This window comes from Chiloscyllium plagiosum, unplaced genomic scaffold, assembly GCF_037043375.1.
Source record: "Chiloscyllium plagiosum isolate Xiang-an unplaced genomic scaffold, Cpla_swu_hap1 HiC_scaffold_5, whole genome shotgun sequence".
Lineage (NCBI taxonomy): Eukaryota > Metazoa > Chordata > Chondrichthyes > Orectolobiformes > Hemiscylliidae > Chiloscyllium > Chiloscyllium plagiosum.
Genome location: NW_028270143.1, coordinates 65,083,715 through 65,102,840, shown reverse-complemented (window position 1 = coordinate 65,102,840; position 19,126 = coordinate 65,083,715). Strand labels below are relative to the sequence as shown.

The 19,126-nt window shown below is 41.2% G+C and overlaps 1 protein-coding gene across 1 annotated transcript in view; it reads right to left on the bottom strand.

Annotated features, from left to right (window-relative positions):
- Positions 1-488: 488 nt before the first annotated feature.
- The window catches only part of LOC148149952 (uncharacterized), a 114,307-nt gene continuing 95,669 nt past the window's right edge, over positions 489-19,126 (bottom strand). The window contains exon 2 of the mRNA XM_087987765.1: positions 489-788. Within this exon, the coding sequence (XP_087843891.1) occupies positions 489-788 (300 nt within the window). The remainder of the gene's footprint in view (positions 789-19,126) is intronic.

Sequence of the window (19,126 nt, the reverse complement as noted above, 5' to 3'; positions counted from 1 at the left end):
CCTGTTAAAAGCTTTGTTATAACCACAATCACCAAATTAATATTCAGCCTCCCATTTTACCCAGCTCACCAAACAAGCTTGATGTTGGAAAAACTCAACAAGTAAACCAGAATGTGTACTGAGTGGATTCAGCTCGCCACTTGCTCCAAATAACCTTCATGTAGGATACAAGGTGGCAATATCTCAGGATGTGATCTGCAGGCATTAGCTGCTCCTTGGATGCTGCCTGAACTGCTGTGCTCTTCCAGCACCACTAATCCAGAATCTGGTTTCCAGCATCTGCAGTCATTGTTTTTCCCTGCACACACCTTTGTCCATGGACATTGGCATTGCAGGGTGCACCAGCATCTAACATTGAAAGGTTGCAGCGTGGACACTCTACACACAGACACAGGCACCCAGCTGATAGTCTGGTTCAGACTGCAACCAGAACTGCTGGCTTGCCATCTTAACACTCATTCATGGAGGCATGATAGATGGTCACAGGATTAAGTACAGTGATGCAACCTCTGGTTAATGAGCGCCATTGTGTCCCTCTTTGCTTTCTGCTCCTGCTGCTTCACCCTGTGTATTTGGATGATGTCCTTTATTGTTAAAACTTTCAGATCATCTGCTACCTGGGGTTGAGCAGAGTGTTTCTTACTCAGTTGGCAGGACATAGATACTTCTGTATCTTCTGCTGCGAGGGCCAGGATCCTCTTCTCATCAGGATTGAGGACACGGATGTTAGGCACCCATCCACCTGTACTGGCTCTCTGTCTCTGTGCCGTGTTATGGACTGTCTTGTTCTGCAAAAAAAAATGCAGGAAAGATTCAGTGGATGCCAAACCTTCTGAAATTCTAGATTTAAAATAAAATCAATTTACAATGTGCAGACAGGAAACGCAAATGCTGAGATGATACAGTCTGAAGCAGGGTTTTCATAGCCACATCTTGTCAAGTGTATCTCTGGAGGACAACTGAACTTCCCTCTTCAGATTCTCAGCAACCATCCACCTGATGTGACACTGCTACTTCAAAACACTGTGTATCCACTCAGGGTAACCGTGGGGAATAGTTTAACATTTGTAAGTGCTGTTGGTTATGCCATGTTTTATTGTTTGTTTTTGCTTCTCATAAAGATTGATAAAGATGATTGGATGGTGGCAGAATTGATTATGCTTTTATTATGTAACTCAGGGGAAGGATATGAAATGATTGGATGCATTTAGTGTACTTCTGGATGGATTCTCAATTGTGGCATGTAATGCATATAACACAAGAGCTCTAAAGTCTGATTGGAGAGGATGTCTTCAAATGGAGGGTGATATTCACCTCTCTTAAGTCTGGCCCATCTACCAACAGGTTTATGGTGCTCCCCTTGTTGTATTATTGCTATTTGGAGTGATATCCCTTTAAGAAACCCACAATGCAAATCAGTCACATACTCTGAAGTTATCACATGTTCAGAACCCAACGGTTCCATGCATTTCAAAACTCTAGGCCTTGCCTGATAAAAAAACGAAAGCACTGTGGATGTTGTAAAACAGAAACGAAAGGAGAAATTGCTGGAAAAGTTCAGCAGGTCTGGCAGCATCTGTGGAGAGAAATCAGAGTTGAAGTTTCAGGTTGAGTGACCCTTCCTCAGTTCTGACTTCTCTTCACAGATGCTGCTAGATCTGCTGAGCTTTTCCAACAATTTCTATTTTTGACTGTGCCTGATAATTCCTGCATACTGTATATATTAGTTTACTTGTTAATAAACTCACCAGCAATCTGTAAATAAACAGAATCCATACACCTTGTTGTTGCATTTAGGTAGCACAAGAAAATCATTGCCTGGTGTGCTGCTGAGATATTTTTACAGAGCAAAGAAGAAACCAGCCTTACAAGCTTGAAGGCAAAGGCGCCAATATGAAACAAAATATAAAACTAACCCAGAAGTTTCCACAGTGCAAAACAAAAACCAAATGAAAGTAAGACTTATTTGTAACCTTTGAGTATCTCTGAATTGGTCAGTTGTATGCAGTCAGCCAACTGAATCAAACATGTCCTACCTAAAGACCATTTCAGATGTGAGTTGCTCTTGGGAGTCAGCTGCATGGTGAACTAAAAGAAACATAAAACAGAGGAAGAGAAAATGGCTATATCCATGAACATTGAAGGGCAAACAGAGCAAGCCAACACCATGTTAAAAAGATTAAAAAAAAGAAAAGAACACTGTGTACAGTGCTGAAAGTACAGATGTAAAAGGACAAAAGAATAACAGAGGATGGATATACAATCCCTCAGAATAAGCAGAAGCCATTGACCTACAAAGCAATAGAGTTCATTGAGCATTGAATCACAGAGCACAGACACAGGCCCTTCTACATTAAGTCCTGATGAAGGGCTTTTGCCTGAAAAGTCAATTCTCCTGCTCCTTGGATGCTGCCTGACCTGCTGTGCTTTTCCAGCAACACATTCTCGACTCTAATCTCCAGCATCTGCAGTGCTCACTTCAGTCTACCAAACTACACTAATCCCATTTACTTACACTTGATCCATAGCTTACTATGCCCTGGCATTTTAAGCGTTCATCCAAATCCTTCTTCTATATTGCGACAGTATCTGCCTCTCCACCATCGAAGGCAGCATATTCCATATGTATCCCCCAACCATTGGAAGAATTTTTTTTTCTCAGATCTCCTCTAAACTATTTGTTCCCCACCTTACACTTATACCCTCTGATCTTGGACACTTCCACCTTTGGGAAGTGATGGTATATCACTAGTCACAGGCTTCCAATTACAAAAGCACCATCACCTTTTGCATCCCATTTATCAACCAAGTTTTGGATTCAGTTGCCAACCTGCCTTGGATCCTGTGGGCTCTGACCTTTTGGATCAGCCTTCCATGTGGGACCTTGTCAAAGATCTTATAAAGTTCATGTAAACCACATCAACTGCATTACCCTCATCAATATATTTAGTTACTTTTTCAAAAAGTTCAAGTAAATCAGTCAGACAGGATCTCCCTCCAACAAATCCATGTTGACTATCCCTGATGAATCCCCGCCTTTCCAAGTATTGACTAATGCTGTCTTCAGAATTTTTTCCAATAAATGCCCCATCACTGATGTCAGACTAACTAGTTTGTTATGACTTGGCCTTCCTTGATGCACTTCTTGATTAAAGGAACCACACTAGCTATCGTTCAGTCATCTGGCACTTTGCTAATGGCCGATAAACTGTTAAATATCTCTGCCAGGACACCAACAATGTCCTCCCTTGCCTCCCATAGCACCCTGAATTACATCTCATCAGGTTCTGGGCAATTTATGCACCTTTATGCCTGCTAAGCATGTAATATCACCTCATTATTAATCTTAACATTTTCTCAAATCTCACTATACCAACTGAAATCCCTAGCTGCACTGTCTTTCTCCTCTGTGAGCACAATGAATAGTATTCATTTAAGATCTCAACCAAGTTCAAACTTTTTTATTGTTTTTAATGAAACTCTGTGGATTTCTGGTACAATTCAGTTCTCCGTGACCTTCCCTATCCTTAAATGCCACTTAAATATGATCTAACCTAAGAATCTCAATATATCTAGCTAGGTATAAAATATTACTTAAAACAGCTGAAGCCTTCTTGCTGAAGAGAAACTACGCCCAGTTATGGTAAGCTAATTTCTTTTGGGCAGAATTTTCTCATTTTCAGCTGAAGTATTTTGTTGGTGAGGAATGGCACCCAGTCCACCACGGCTCTGAATAACTTCTTCCACACAACTTTCTGCTAGTCAACTCATTAATTATGCAACCAGGGTTTTAGAATCATTGAATGTCTGCAGTGTGGAAGCAGGCCATTCAACCCATCGAGCCATACCTGCCCTGCAAAGTGTATTCTACCCAGACCCACTCCTTTTACCCTATAACCCTGCATTTTCCATGGCTAATCCACCTAGCCTGACACTATAGGCAATGTAGCCTGACCAATCCACCTAACCTGCACATCTTTGGACTGTGGGAGGAAACCCATGTAGACACGAGGTGAATGTGCAACTCTACACAGACAGCCACCACATGGTGAATCAAGCCCAGGTCCCTGGCGCTGTGAGGCAGCAGTGCTAGCTACTGAACCCCCATGTCATTTTGCAGTCTGTCATGGAATCACAAGGCAGGAGAGTTTGAAGAGTTGGCCATGAACATGAAGGACTGGTTGTGACCAGCCGCTGGTGTGAACTAAGACTACCCCTTTAGATGAATGTGGACTTATTGCTGCATTATCTGGATGAAGATTCTCAGAGGATGGTGACCATGGAGCATGCAAGGGAATTTTTCTGAAGAAATTTGCTCTGTTATTTACTCAATCTTTGACTGAAGAAGAAGAGAATGGAAGTGGCATGCAAACTAAGCAGACTGAGCCTTTATTGACATGGAAATACAATGGTCGCAACTTAATGGAGGAATTCTGTAATCATTATTTAAGGCTTGAAGGGAAATTAGGAAAATCATTCTCGATGATTTATTGAGTATATTCTTGGTGATTTCTTGAGTCTCAATTCACATTGAATATATTTAAAACTGAGATAGATACGTTCTTGATTGCCAAGAGGATCAAAGACGACTCTCTGTGTGGAGTTTGCACATTCTCCCCGTGTCTGTGTGGGTTTGCTCCAGTTTCCTCCCACAGTCCAAAAGTGTGCAGGTTAGGTGAATTGGCCATGCTAAATTGCCCGTAGCGATAGGTGAAGGGGGAATGGGTCTGGGTTGGTTGCGCTTCGGCGGGTCGGTATGGACTTGTTTGGCCTAAGGGCCTGTTTCCACACTGGAAAGTAATCTAATCATTACAGGGAGAAAGTGGAAAAATGAGGTTGAAAAAGCTTATCAGCTATGATTGAGTGGCAGAGCAGACTTGATGGACCAAATGGCCTAATTTCTGCTCCTATAGATGTTGAAATTTTTTTTTTTATCTGCATTGTACTTTGTCATCCTTTTTGCCATTGTGCACCACCGATGAAGGGAAAATTCTGCCCTTTATTTTTGATCCTCAGTCAATAAAGCTCCCAAATTAGCATTCTACAATTGTGGTCTTGCACTAATTGTTTGCTTACTTAAATTAGAAATGAAGTACTCAATGGTTGAAACTTCATAATTATATTTTAAATAATTCTGCCGTTCTGCAATTATCTTAGTTTCCACTTGTTAACAAAAGTGATGAGTGCAATTTGATACACTTCATTATTATGTACTCCTCTGACTGTACTTTTCAAAAAATATTACTGTATTTTTAAAACCTGTTTAATTACTATCCATGGATGTTAACTTATTCAAATTAGCCTCCAAGTAAGCTTTGTAAGTGATATCAACTAACTAAACAAATAGCAGCTGGAATCGATGTATACTTAATACTATCACAACATAAACTGGTGTTTACCATGCACAATGCAATAACAAGCTGAGCTTTTCAAAGAATGAGATGTCCTGTTACTGGGTTTGGACATGGAAATTGAACCCCGTGCAGCTGAGTGGCAGGACCCTGATGTAGCATTTTCCTCACAGTAGCCAAACAGGTCTAATTGTGGATGGCAACTAAATAGAGCCAGGAGGAGTATTTTCACCAGCAATGCTATAGCTGCAGGGGTAATCCATTGTGACTAGAGAGGTCTCATTACAGGTACAACCAGAGCCACAACACCTTCAGGAATCCTCTGCAAACCTATAGACTCTCCCTTGTTATTTCCTCACAGGGCAATGGGTCATTCCACTGCCACCAAATGTCATGGGGTGGTAATGGCCCTTAGGTTTTACAATGAGCATATGCTTGCCAGGAATGTCAGTTACTTTCCTATCAACGGTAATTAATCATGACAGCAGGATAATATTGATCTTCCCTTCTGAAGTCTTCCTCCAACATATTAAGAGTTTTTCCACATCCCAGCCCTCCACAACAGGTCAGCAACACAGCACAAGTAGGGTTTTGTTTTTTGCCTCCAGCAAAAGTAACAATCCTATAGATTGCAGAACTGAGATATGTAAAGTTAAAGTACTGGTGTATTCGTAGTGTTTCAACAGCAACATTTTAAAAAAGCATCATGTTTGTCTGTTTTCCTATTGTATGTCAATACAAGTCAATCAATTAGTACATGGGATTGCTAATCATGGCTTCAGAATGGATGGCATTGTTGGAAATCAATCCTCCACACCATAAATGCGAATATACAAGGTAGAATAGGGTAGGTCTTTCGGTTCATAAATCTACTCCATAATTTGATAAATCATGGCTAATCTGTTTGCACTTCCCTTTCCACTCTGAAACTTCTAAGTATTTTGTTAGTCATTCTTTTTTATTCACACCCAGGATGTGGACATTGCTGACTGAGTCAGTATTGATTGCCTATCACTAGTTGGCCTTGAGAAGGTGTTACTGAGCTGCCTTCCTAAATCGCTGCAGCTCATTTGATGCAGGTACACCTGCAAAGCTATTAAACTGGGAGTTCCAGGAGTTTGACTCAATGTCACTGAAGGAACAGTGATTTATTTCTAACTCAGTTTGACAAGTGGCTTGCAGGAGAACTTGCGGGTGGTGGGCTGTTCCCATGTGTCTGCTATCCTTGTCCTTCTAGTTGAGAATGGATTTGGAAGATGCTGCCTACGGATCTTTGGTGAATTTCTGCTGGGTATGTGAAAAATGGTATCCTTTGCTGCTACTGAGCATTGGTGGTGGAGGGAATTGATGTTTGTGGATATGGTGTCAATCAAGTTGGCTGCTTGGTCCTGCAAACTTCTCGAGTGGTGTTGGAGCTGCATTCACCCAGGCAAATGGGGAGTATTCAATCAGACTCCTCACTTCTTCTTCCTTGTAGTTGGTGAACAGGCTTTGGGAAGTCAAGAGGTGGAGTACTTGCTGCAATATTCATAGTCATACAGTCATAGAGATGCCAGCATGGAAACAGACCCTTCGGTCTAGCTTGTCCATGCCGACCAGATATCCCAACCCAAACTAGTCCCACCTGCCATTATTTCTAGCCTCTGATCTGATCTTATAAAAACTGTTTATATGTGTTGAAAAGTGTGGCGCTGGAAAAGAACAGCAGATCAGGTAGCATCCAAGGAGCAGAAGAATCGATGTTTTGGGCATAAACCCTTCATGACATTCCTGATGAAGGGCTTATGCCCGAAATGTTGATTCTCCTGCTCCTCAGATGCTGCCTGACCCACTGCACTTTTCCAGTGTCACACTTTTTGACTCTGACCCTCCAACATCTGCTGTCCTCACTTTCTCCTAGGCTGTGTTTATATGGCTAGTCCTGTTCACAGCTGGTCAATGTTAACCTGCAAGATGTTAACAGTGATCGTGATGCCGTTGAATGTCAAGGGACAACAGTTAGATTCTTTCTTGTTCAAAATGGCACTTGTGTGGTACAAATGCAAGTTGCCACTTTCCAGCCCAAGTCTGGATATTATCCAGGTCTTGCTGCCTTTGGACACAGACCTCTTCAGTACTTGATGAATCACAAATGGTGCTGAATACTATGCAATCATCAACAAATATTCCCAGTTTTGACCTTACGATGGAGGAAAGTCATGAATTGATTTAGCTCAGCCATAAACATATTCAATGACCTTGTATCCACTGCTGTCGAGGAGAAAGAATCCCAAAAATTAGCAAAGGTCTGACAGAAGAAAAAGATTTCCTAATCTTTGTCTTATATGGGACATCTCTAATTTTTAACTTATGTTCAAGTTCTAATCTCTCACAACAGGAAATTTCCTTTCTACATTCACCCTGTCAAAATCCCTCAGAATCTTATGTTTCAATAAGATCAATTCTCATTATTGTAAACTCTATTGGATATAAACCCAAACTTTCCACTTAAGATGTTCTTACACCCCAGAACTCTGTTGAATGAAATTTTGCTGCATTACTTCCAAATTAGTGATATACTTTCCTATAAAAAACCAAACCTGTACACAGTACTCAGAAGCAATCTCCACCACAGCATGTACAACTGTAACAACCACCTGTTACTTTTATAACCATTTTGATGGCTTTGGAATCACATATATATTTTAGCAGGCAAAATATGAAGTATAAAATGCAAATTTTGCATCAAACATAATGAGAAACCTTCTGCATCGAAATTCAGAAAACATAGGTTGAATTTTAAGATCTAATAAAGATCAGAAATTGGGGAGGCACTGAAACAAAGAACAATGGCTGTGAAACAATATGACTGCAAACCAAACCTGATATTACTTTGTCCACGTAATGGTTGAACACCAGATTTCCACTTTAAAACCAGGTTGAATTAATCACATCTATCTAAATACAATAAAAATTTTAATTATAATAAATGATTCCCAACACTATCACAAATTATCAAAGAGTATTTGTTCCCAATGTGTATACATCTTGACAATGATAAATACAACTCTGTGTTGTATAGATTTCAATATTAAGAACGAAGAACAAAGAAAAATTACAGCACAGGAACAGGCTCTTCGGCCCTCAAAGCCTGTGCCAATCCAGATTTTCTACCTAAACATGTCACCTATTTTCCAAAGTTCTGTATCCCTCTGCTTGCTGCCCATTCATGTATCGATCTAGATGCATGTTAAATGACGCTATCATGCCTGCCTCTAATACCTCCGCTGGCAACATGTTCCAGGCACCCATCACCCTCTGTGTCAAGAACTTTCCATGCATATCTCACTTAAATAGTTCCCCTCTCACCTTGAAATAGTGACCCCTAGTAATTGAATCCCTCACTCTGGGAAAAAAAGCTTCTTGTTATCCACCCTTCTAAACCTCTCATGATTTTGTAGACCTCAATCTCCATCTTTCTAATGAAAATAATCCTAATCTACTCAACCACTCTTCATGCCTAGTGCCCTCCGTAATAGACAACGTCCTGATGAACCTCCTCTGCACCCTCTCCAAAGCATCCACATCGTTTTGATAACGTGGCAACCAGACCTGTACGCAGTATTCCAAATGTGGCCAAACCAAAGTCTTATGCAACTGCAATATGACCTGCCAACTCTTGTACTCAATAATTTATCTGATGAAGGAAAGCATGCCGTATGCTTTCTTGATGACTCTATCAACCTGTGTTGTCACCTTCAGGGTACAATGGACCTGAACACACAGATCTCTTTGTACGTCAGTTTTCTCCAGAACTTTTCCATTTACAGTATAATTCACTCTCGAATTGGATCTTGCAAAATGCATCATCTCGCTTTGGCCATTTCTCCGCCTAACTCTCCAATCTATCTATATTCTGCTGCATTCTCTGACAGTCTTCTCCACTACCTGCTACTCCACCAATCTTATTGTAATCTGCAAACCTGCTAATCAGATCACCTGTACCTTCCTTCAGATCATACATGTATATCACAAACAACAGTGGTCCCAGCACAGATTCTTGTGGAACACTACTAGTCATAGTTCTCCATTTTGAGAAACTCCCTTCCACTACTACTCTCTATCTCCTGTTTCCCAGCCAGTTCTCTATCCATTTAGCTAGTACACCCTGGACACCATGCAACTTCTCTTTCTCCATCGGCCTACCATGGGGAACCTTATCAAATACCTTACTGAAATCCATGTATATGATATCTGCAGCCCTTTCGTCGTCAATCAACTTTGTCACTTCCTCAAAGAATTCTATTAAGTTGGTAAGAATGATCTTCCCTGCACCAAACCATGTTTCCTATCACTGATAGGCCTATTTTCTTCCAACTGGGAATAGATCCTATCCCACAGTATCTTCTCCAGCAGCATCCCTACCACTGACATCAGACTCACCACTCTATAATTACCTGAATTATCCTTGCTACCCTTTTTAAAAAAAGGGACAACATTAGCAATTCTCCAGTCCTTTGTGACGTCACTTGTTCAAGGATGCTGCAAAGACATCTGTTAAGGCCCCAGCTATTTCCTCTCTTGCTTCCCTCAGTAACCTGGGATAGACCATCTGGACCTGGGGACTTATCCATTTTAATGCCTTTTAGAATACCCAACACTTCCTCCCTCCTTATGCTGACTTGACTGAGAGTAATCAAACATCTTTCCCTAACCTCAATACCGTGGGCGACACGGTGGCACTGCTGCCTCACAGCACCAGGGACCCGGATTTGATTCCAGCCTCAGGCGACTGCCAATGTGGAGTTTGCACATTATCCACGAGTCCGCATGGGTTTCCTCCGGGTGCTCCGGTTTCCTTCCACAATGCAAAGATGTACAGGTTAGGTGAATTGGCCATGCTAAATTGCCCATAGTGTTCAGGGATGTGTAGGTTAGGTGTATTAGTCAGGGGTAAATGTAAAGTAATGGGGAATGTGTTTGTGTTGGATACTCTTCAGAGAGTTTATGTGGACTTGTTGGGTCAAATGGCCTGTTTCCACACTGTAGGGATTCTATGATTCTATAATTCTATGATTAACCCTGTTAGTTAAAGGTATTTCATGACCCCTTTTAGTCCTCTTAATTCCTCATTTCAGATTGATCCTACTTTACTGATACTTTTCCAAAGTTTTGTCCATTTTCCATTGCCTCGACCTCATTCCTGAAGAAGGGCTTATGCCCGAAACGTCGATTCTCCTGTTCCCTGGATGCTGCCTGACCTGCTGCGCTTTTCCAGCAACACATTTCCAGCTCTGATCTCCAGCATCTGCAGACCTCACTTTCTCCTCGACCTCATGTATGCTACCTTAGCTAGTCTCACAATTTCATCTGTCATCCATGGTTTCTAATCTTGCCCTTTCTATCCTTCATTTTCTGAGGGACACGTTTGTCCTGAACTCTAATCAACCTCTCTTTGAAAGCCTCCCACATACAAAATGTGGATTTACCCTCAAATAGCTGCTCCCAATCCACATGCCCCAGCTCCTGTTGAATTTTGCTATAGTTGGCCTTTCTAAATTTTAGTACTCTTCCTTTAGGACCACTCTCTTCTTTGTCCATGAGTATTTTAAAACTTACGGAATTATGATCACTATTCCCAAAATAATCCCTATTAAAACCATCTGGCCGGTCTCATTCCCCAACACCAGGTTTAGTATGGCCCCTTCCAAAGTTGGTTGATTTACATACTGCTCTATAAAACCCGCCTGGATGCTCCTAACAAATTCTGTTCCATCTAGACCTCTAACACTAAGTGAATCTCAGTCAATGTTGGGAAAATTAAAATCTCACATCACCATCACTTTGTTGCTCCTACATCTTTCCATAATCTGTTTACATATTTTTACCTCTATCTTACACTTGCTATTGAGAGGCCTGTAGTACAGCCCCAATATTGTTACCGCACCCTTCCTATTTCCGAGCTCTGCCCATATTGCCTCACTGCTCGAGTCTGCCATAGTGCCCTTGTTCAGCACAGCTGTGATATCGTCTTTGACCAGTAATGCAACTCCTCTACCTTTTTTGCCTCCCTCTCTATCCCACCTGAAGCATCTATATCCTGAGATACTGAGTTGCCAATCTTGCCATTCCTCAACCATGTCTTAGTAAAAGCAACAACATCATACTCCCAGGTATTAATCCAAACCCTAAGTTCATCTGCCTTACCTACTACACTTTTCGCATTAATTGCAAATTAAGGGCAAATGTAAGAAGTCAATGTATAATGTATAATGAATTGATTAGGATCAGAAAAAAGTTTAAAAATTTTGAGTATATTCAAAGCTACTTTATGATGCTACTTATTTATTCTGTTTCAGTTGGGCATAAATTTACACTTTTGAAAGCATTTTTTGGTGTTTCTTCAATATTTCTCTCCAACGTAATCCATTTCTACCATTTATCATTTCAACATTTCTTTGACAGGATATTAATGCTGGAAAATGCAAGACCATAAGATGTAGTAGCAGACAGAGGCCATTCTGCCCATCGAGTCTGCTTTCCATCCAATGATCTGATAATTAGATTACATTACAGTGTGGAAACAGGCCCTTCGGCCCAACAAGTCCACACCGACCCGCCGAAGCGTAACCCACCCATACCCCTACATTTACCCCTTAGCCAACACTATCCCCACCTCCAATTCCCTGTTCTTTCCATGTAACCCCTAATTCCCTTACTGATTAAAAATCTGTCTGCCTCAGATTTTAATATACTTAACAACTCAACCTTGTCAGCTGTATGAATTCCACAGATTCACTACCCTCTGTAAGAAGAAATTCCTCTTCATCTCTGTCTGAAATATGCAACCCCTTATTCTGAGACCATTCCCTATAATCCTAGACCTTCCCACAGTGGAAACAACTTCTCAGTATCTACCCTGTTCAAATTCCCAAAGATTGTGCATGTTTCAATAAGGTCACCTCTCTTTCTTCTAAAATCCAAAGAGAACAGGCCCAACCTACTCAAGCTCTCCTTATTAGACAATCCCTCTTTATCTGGTGTTAGCCCAGTGAACCTTGTCTGGACTGCTTCCGGTATCAGGATATTTTCCTTCGATAAGGGGCCCAACACCGTTCACAATATTCCAGCTGTGTTCTAACTCGTGCCTTGTACAGTTTTAACAAAACATCCCTACTTTTATACTTCATTCCTTTTGAAATAAAGGACAATATTCCATTTTCCTTCCCTGTCACTCAATGAACTAGGATGTTAGCTTTTTGTGATTAGTGGAAGAAGACTCCCGAGTCTCTCCAAGCTGTGGCTTACTGCCATCATTCTCCATTTAAATAATATTCAATTCCACCATTCTTCTGCCAAAGTGCATAATCTCAAATTTTCCCATGTTGTATTCCATCTGCCAAGTACTTGACCACTCAATAACCTGTCTATATCCCTCTGTAAACTCTTGGTGTTATCCTCGCCACTTCCCTTCTTATCTATTTTTGCTTGCCATGATGAAAATAGCCCCATCACTGTCTTCTACTAGTCTGTAAATCCTCTAACATGTTAATATATGTCAAGTCGGTCGTCATTAATGGAGATGGATTTGACACTGACATTTTTTACAAACCCACCGACTCCCACAGCTACCTGGATTACACCTCTTCCCACCCTACCTCTTGCAAAAATGCCATCCCGTATTCCCAATTCCTCCGCCTCCGCCGTATCTGCTCCCAGGAGGACCAGTTCCACCACAGAACACACCAGATGGCTTCCTTCTTTAGAAACCGCAATTTCCCTTCCCATGTGGTTAAAGATACCCTCCAACGCATCTCATCCACATCCCGCACCTCCGCCCTCAGACCCCACCCCTCCAACCGTAACAAGGACAGAATGCCCCTGGTGCTCACCTTCCACCCTACCAACCTTCGCATAAACCAAATCATCCACCGACATTTCTGCGACCTCCAAAAAGACCCCACCATCAGGGATATATTTCCCTCCCCACCCCTTTCCGCCTTCCGCAAAGACCGTTCCCTCCGTGACTACCTGGTCAGGTCCACGCCCACCTACAACCCACCCTCCCATCCTGGCACCTTCCCCTGCCACCGCAGGAACTGCAAAACCTGCGCCCACACCTCCTCCCTCACCTCCATCCAAGGCCCTAAAGGAGCCTTTCACATCCATCAAAGTTTTACCTGCACATTCACTAATATCATTTATTGCATCCGTTATACCCGATGCGGTCTCCTCTACATTGGGGAAACTGGACGCCTCCTAGCGGAGCGCTTTAGGGAACATCTCTGGGACACCCGCACCAATCAACCACACCGCCTTGTGGCCCAACATTTCAACTCCCCCTCCCACTCTGCCAAGGACATGGAGGTCCTGGGCCTCCTTCACCGCCGCTCCCTCACCACTAACTCAATATCTTCAAGCTGAGAAATTGAGCCCATAATGTTTACCTTACACACAAGTGCCCTAAAATTGTAACACTCTAAATTGATTGGTAGTAATGAGCTCATATCTTCAATAATCACTTTCATGCAAAAGTCAAGAATAAAATTTTCCAAATAGCCCATCACCAATTCTCAGGGAGCCATGCAAAACATGTTCCAGGTAGCTGACCAAAAATGTACTAATCTAATGTGACAAACAGCACAAATAGTGCTCTGTAATGACTTGTATCCAAAGGCATATCTCTCATTTCTAAAATCTTAGTTTAGTGGAGAAAATTCAGTTCAAGACAAGCCCTTACATCTTGCCCTCTGCCAGGTGTACAAACGTATACAGCCAGAACTCTGGGGCATCTAGATTGACTAAATAATTTGGTGGAGAAAGTGAGGACTGCAGATGCTGGAGATCAGAGCTGAAAATGTGTTGCTGGAAAAGCGCAGCAGGTCAGGCAGCATCCAAGGAGCAGGAGAATCGACGTTTCGGGCATGAGCCCTTCTTCAGGAAATAATTTGGTGAGTGAGACTGTCAGAATCTTTTCAGCAACTGTGATACCATCCTCTATCTTTTCTTATTTGCAATCACACTAAAGCAAAAATGTAATTAACTGACAATTAATTTAACTGCTAGGGTTTAATTATTATTCTGCAATAGAGTTCATGATAAAGGTCACATATACTCATATTATTCATTGCAGCTGAATAATGATATATTTCAGCTGTATTCTTTAGACTTGATTGATAAAATGTCTGATTTCTGCTCAGAGCCAGTTTGTTTGCCTATAAATGCACACAACTGCTTTGTGAGGGACTAAGGTGTGTGACTCTCCAAGAACAATTTACTTAATGTTATCTCTTCCACACGTGTGCATCAATTTTAAACATGCAAAGAACACATAATATAAATTGTGGGCAGTTATAAATAATACAAACAGTGCTAATATTTGATACTAAGTACATGGTGCAACCAGAGAAAAAAATCATTCGATACTCAATAAAAAACAAGTGATTAGAAATTATAGCAGTGTAAGTTAGGGAGCTCTGTATCTTTTAATGCTGGGAAGAAAATAGCAGATTGTAGTGTGATTCTTCAGTAAGAAAAATTTAAAAATTGCAGTAAAATAAGTAAAGACTTCATCATCTGTAGAGGATTCTGGTTCTGATGTAACTTATCAGCAAGATGATATATCACAGCTGCAAGTACAATTCTGCCTTGAAACAACACATATTTTCTTGGAACTAATTCTCAGTGTTTACCTGATACAGTTTTCTGCCTCTATAGGCAGGGAGCTTATCAAAGGAAGGATAAATGAAGACTTCCATTTATATAACTCCTTAAAAGCACTGGAATTGCCAAAGCATTTCATGGCTAATAAATTACTTTTGAAAGGGTTGTTGCTGTTATAACATAAGAAACGCAGATATCAATTTTCACACAGTAAGCTACCGCAAATAACAATGCGATAATTCTTTTATCATGTTGTTTGATGTCAAGCTATGAGTTTCGATTCAAATCAGACTAGTTGAGAAGAAGGCAAAGTCAAGGCAGTCATCAGACTTAGACATTACAGTAATAATACTTAATATCCTTTCATACTAACCACTGCAATACATGCTAATGACAAATATACCAGGCTCTGACTTATAGATACATTATAGAGTCATAGAGTCATAGAGATGTACAGCACGGAAACAGACCTTTTGGTTCAACTCGTCCATGCCGACCAGATATCCCAATCCAATTTAGATCCACCTGCCAGCACCCGGCCCATATCCCTCCAACCCCTCCTATTCATATACCAATCCAAATGCCTCTTAAATGTTGTAATTGTACCAGCCTCCACCACTTCCTCTGGCAGCTCATTCTATACATGTACCACCCTCTGTGTGAAAAAGTTGCTTCTAAATTGTAAACTAACTAATGCTCCTCAATATTTACACAATCTGAGTATAAAACTCTCAATATGAACAATTTCCTATTATTGCACCTGAAGCTCCCTATGTCACACTGGTTAAAACAAAAGATTCCAGAAATACGAAGTACGGATAGGACAGCACAATGGCTCAATGGTTAGCACTGTGGCCTCACAGTGCCAGGGACTCAGCTTCAATTCCACTCTTGAGCAACTGTCTAAGTGGAGCTTACACATTCTCCCTGTTTATGTGTGGGTTTCCTTCCACATTCTAAAGATGTGCAAGTTAGATGGATTGTCCATGCTAAGTTGCCCATATTGTCCAGGGAGATGTAGGTTAGGGAATTAGTAAAGGGTTGGGTCTGGGAGGGATGCACTTTGGTTGGTGTGGACTTGATTACAAGTCAGCTAAATGCAAATTTTGAAAAGTTTTCTGAAGGTTTCCTTGCCAGGCGTCCTAATGGACTTTCTAAAGCTATCTTCCAGACTTGCATCATTACCTATGTACTATGCCCCTATGGTATCTCTTCTATTGTATTCTTCCCTTCACTAAAGGCAGAATCACTGATCACTGCAGGGAGTTCAGAGGATTCCTGTCACTGGTGCCAGCTTTATAGCTCAGCCATGCACCCAGTCCACAGGTGCCCCACATGGTTGCTGACATTTTCCCCTGACATGTTGGGAAATTGGCAGCCTACTTTGCTGATGGGGATTTGGAGGTCCTGGTGGATGGGGTGTGTTTAGTTGCTGTCCATGGAACATGTCCTGAGATGTAGGTGACTGGTGTCCAAAGGGCGTGAGGAGTGACCCCCCTGAATTTTATGACAGGAATTATCATTCTCTGGATTCTATCTGGCAGGCAAATAGGAATGAGGTGAGCATACTTATTAATAATAATCGTAATAATGAGCTAATGCACTCAAATAGGTCTTTTGCTAGGTTCTGGCAAGAATCTGATACTTCAACACTTGGTTGGAAAATGGGACGTTTTACTTTTGACTTCAAGAATCTCCATACTGCCGATCCTAATGTGATTCTCCCGACTTCCTCACCATTGCCCGTGTTATTCAGTGACTGGGAAGATTTTACCCCACGTTCTCAAGTGAATGTATAAATTTTCTGAAGTAAAGCTCACCTGTCCATACAAAGTGATAAAAAGCAACAGTCTTTTCTGCAATATAGGAATCATATGAAATTGTGACACATACCAGATGTACATTGTTTATGACTTGAAATGTGATGCATTTAGATTTTTGCCATAGTGCTAGTTGCAACCTAAAGTACATCTTTACCCCATATAGATGGTACTTCCCTTGAATTACAGCTTAGTAGCATTTGGGAAACATGTAGGAGCTGAGGCTGTATCATCCTTGGTAATACAGAACAGACATTCCAGCTAACATTGCCAGCAAATTTCAGGCATGGTGAGATATCATCTACTAAATCTCACAAAGTTCTACATCTGCCATATTTGACCTGATTTTCTTCCCCAGTATTCATCATAAAGATAGGAATAATTTCTTCCTCCCCGGCATCCAACGACTTTCTGAAAACATTTGGGTGGGGAAACAAGGCAGCATCAAGTATTTGCATAATTTCTCTGGAATGTTTGCTCTAGAAATTATACTTGAATGCTTCAAATTTGTGACCCAATTGACATTATTTGGTTTACAATTAGTTTATAAATTTTTCCCTTCAAACTTGTTTCTGTCCTGTCGTATTAAAAGTAACTTCTCTCAGTAGTTACATTCTTACTACATGGTCAAAGAGATTGTAGGCCTCAGCCCTGACTGGAGAGTTTGAGCACATCATTCAGGCTGGTATCCCAATGATCTGAATAGATGCTGCAATGATCTGAACTGCTGCCTTTTCCCAGTCTGAATTGTTTTCAGAGTTCTGACTGAAAACTGCAGAAACAGTGAAACTGCTCTCGATCTCTACAATTAGCCATCTTTAGAAGTGTTCTGTAGAAGGGTCACTGGACTCAAATTGTTAAACCTGATTTATCTACACAGATGCTGCCAGACCTGCTGAGATTTCCCAGCGATTTCTGTTTTATTTCAGAACTCCCCCATCCACAGCTCTTGTACTCTTTTTATCAAATATTTAATACCCTGCTAAGTAAGTGTTCAAAGACAGAAATAAGGGTCCAAATTTTATACTTGTGTGTTTGAAGCACATGGTGGGGACTGTCAAATCCAGTAGGGCATCTTCCCATTCCCATTCTGTGTAATTTTACAGAGGTCAATGGATGTGCCAGACAGCTCACCAATAATGGCAGTTTAGTGCCCATCCCATCCCGACTGTTAGTTTTACCTAGTGTTCCACATCTTACAGTAAGACTGGCAGCTTCAGCAGGTCAGGTAATTGTTGGGCACGTGTGAAAGTCTCAGTTTCAAGCAAATAATGCTGCTCTCAATTTTAAGTTGCTGCAGGGCATCCATCCTGATTGTGAGTGGGATCTCCACAGACATTTTAGCTGGGAGTGTGGAGCAGAGAATGCAGCCCCCTGTCAAATTTCACCCATGGAATCAGATGGCGCAAATCATAAAGTTGTCCACAATTGGTCAGGTCCATGTTGACTGTAGGTATCATTAGTTCACTGGATCACCTCTCCTCATAGGATTGATATTTTAAACTGACTGTCCCTTATTTGATTAAAGTTTCATCACCATGCTGGAGGCCAGTTCTTACTTTCCAACGTTCTTCAGCCGGACTCAGCTGTGTTGGCATACTTCCAAACAAATCTGTGTCATTAGCCTGTCAGCCATTGTCAGTTGGAAATGTCTTATCTAAAGTAATCAAAACTCATCAGTTCTCAAGGTCGCAGCACAGTTGTTACATCTCCCAGCATGAAGGCTTTATTCAATTTAATAGCATGAGCTTCGAAAATATGATTATTGCAGAGCACTGAAATGGCAGTTCTGAGGAAGTGTGACTGGACCCGAAACGTTAACTCTGATTTGTCTTCACAGATGCTGCCAGACTTGCTGAGCTTTTCCAGCAACTTTTGTTTTCATTTATGGGAAGTTAATCTGTTTGCTATGGAGTGGACTTATAAAAGACTACTGTTCACCATACTAATCCAAGAATAGCAGACTAATATTCATCACTCACCACTACCAAAACAATTAATTAATCTTTTTACTCTGTTGCTTTTTGTCATGAACAAATTGGCAGTTGCAATACATTTCCAAAATAAGCGGTTTACATTTCAGAAATAATTAGCTGATTGTGAAACACTGTGAGATGTCCTGGGGATGTAAGGGGTGTTGTAGAAATATAAATGGCTATGTTTTCAGAAAAACATGATGACAAGCTGGGGCAGGGATTGATCTAAAATTCACTGTCACTTAGAATGTCTGAGCAGCAGAATTTTTAAAAAAATGGCTGTAATGCATAATTCTGATCTCTTTTTCATTTTATATCAGACTGTCAGGTGGAACGA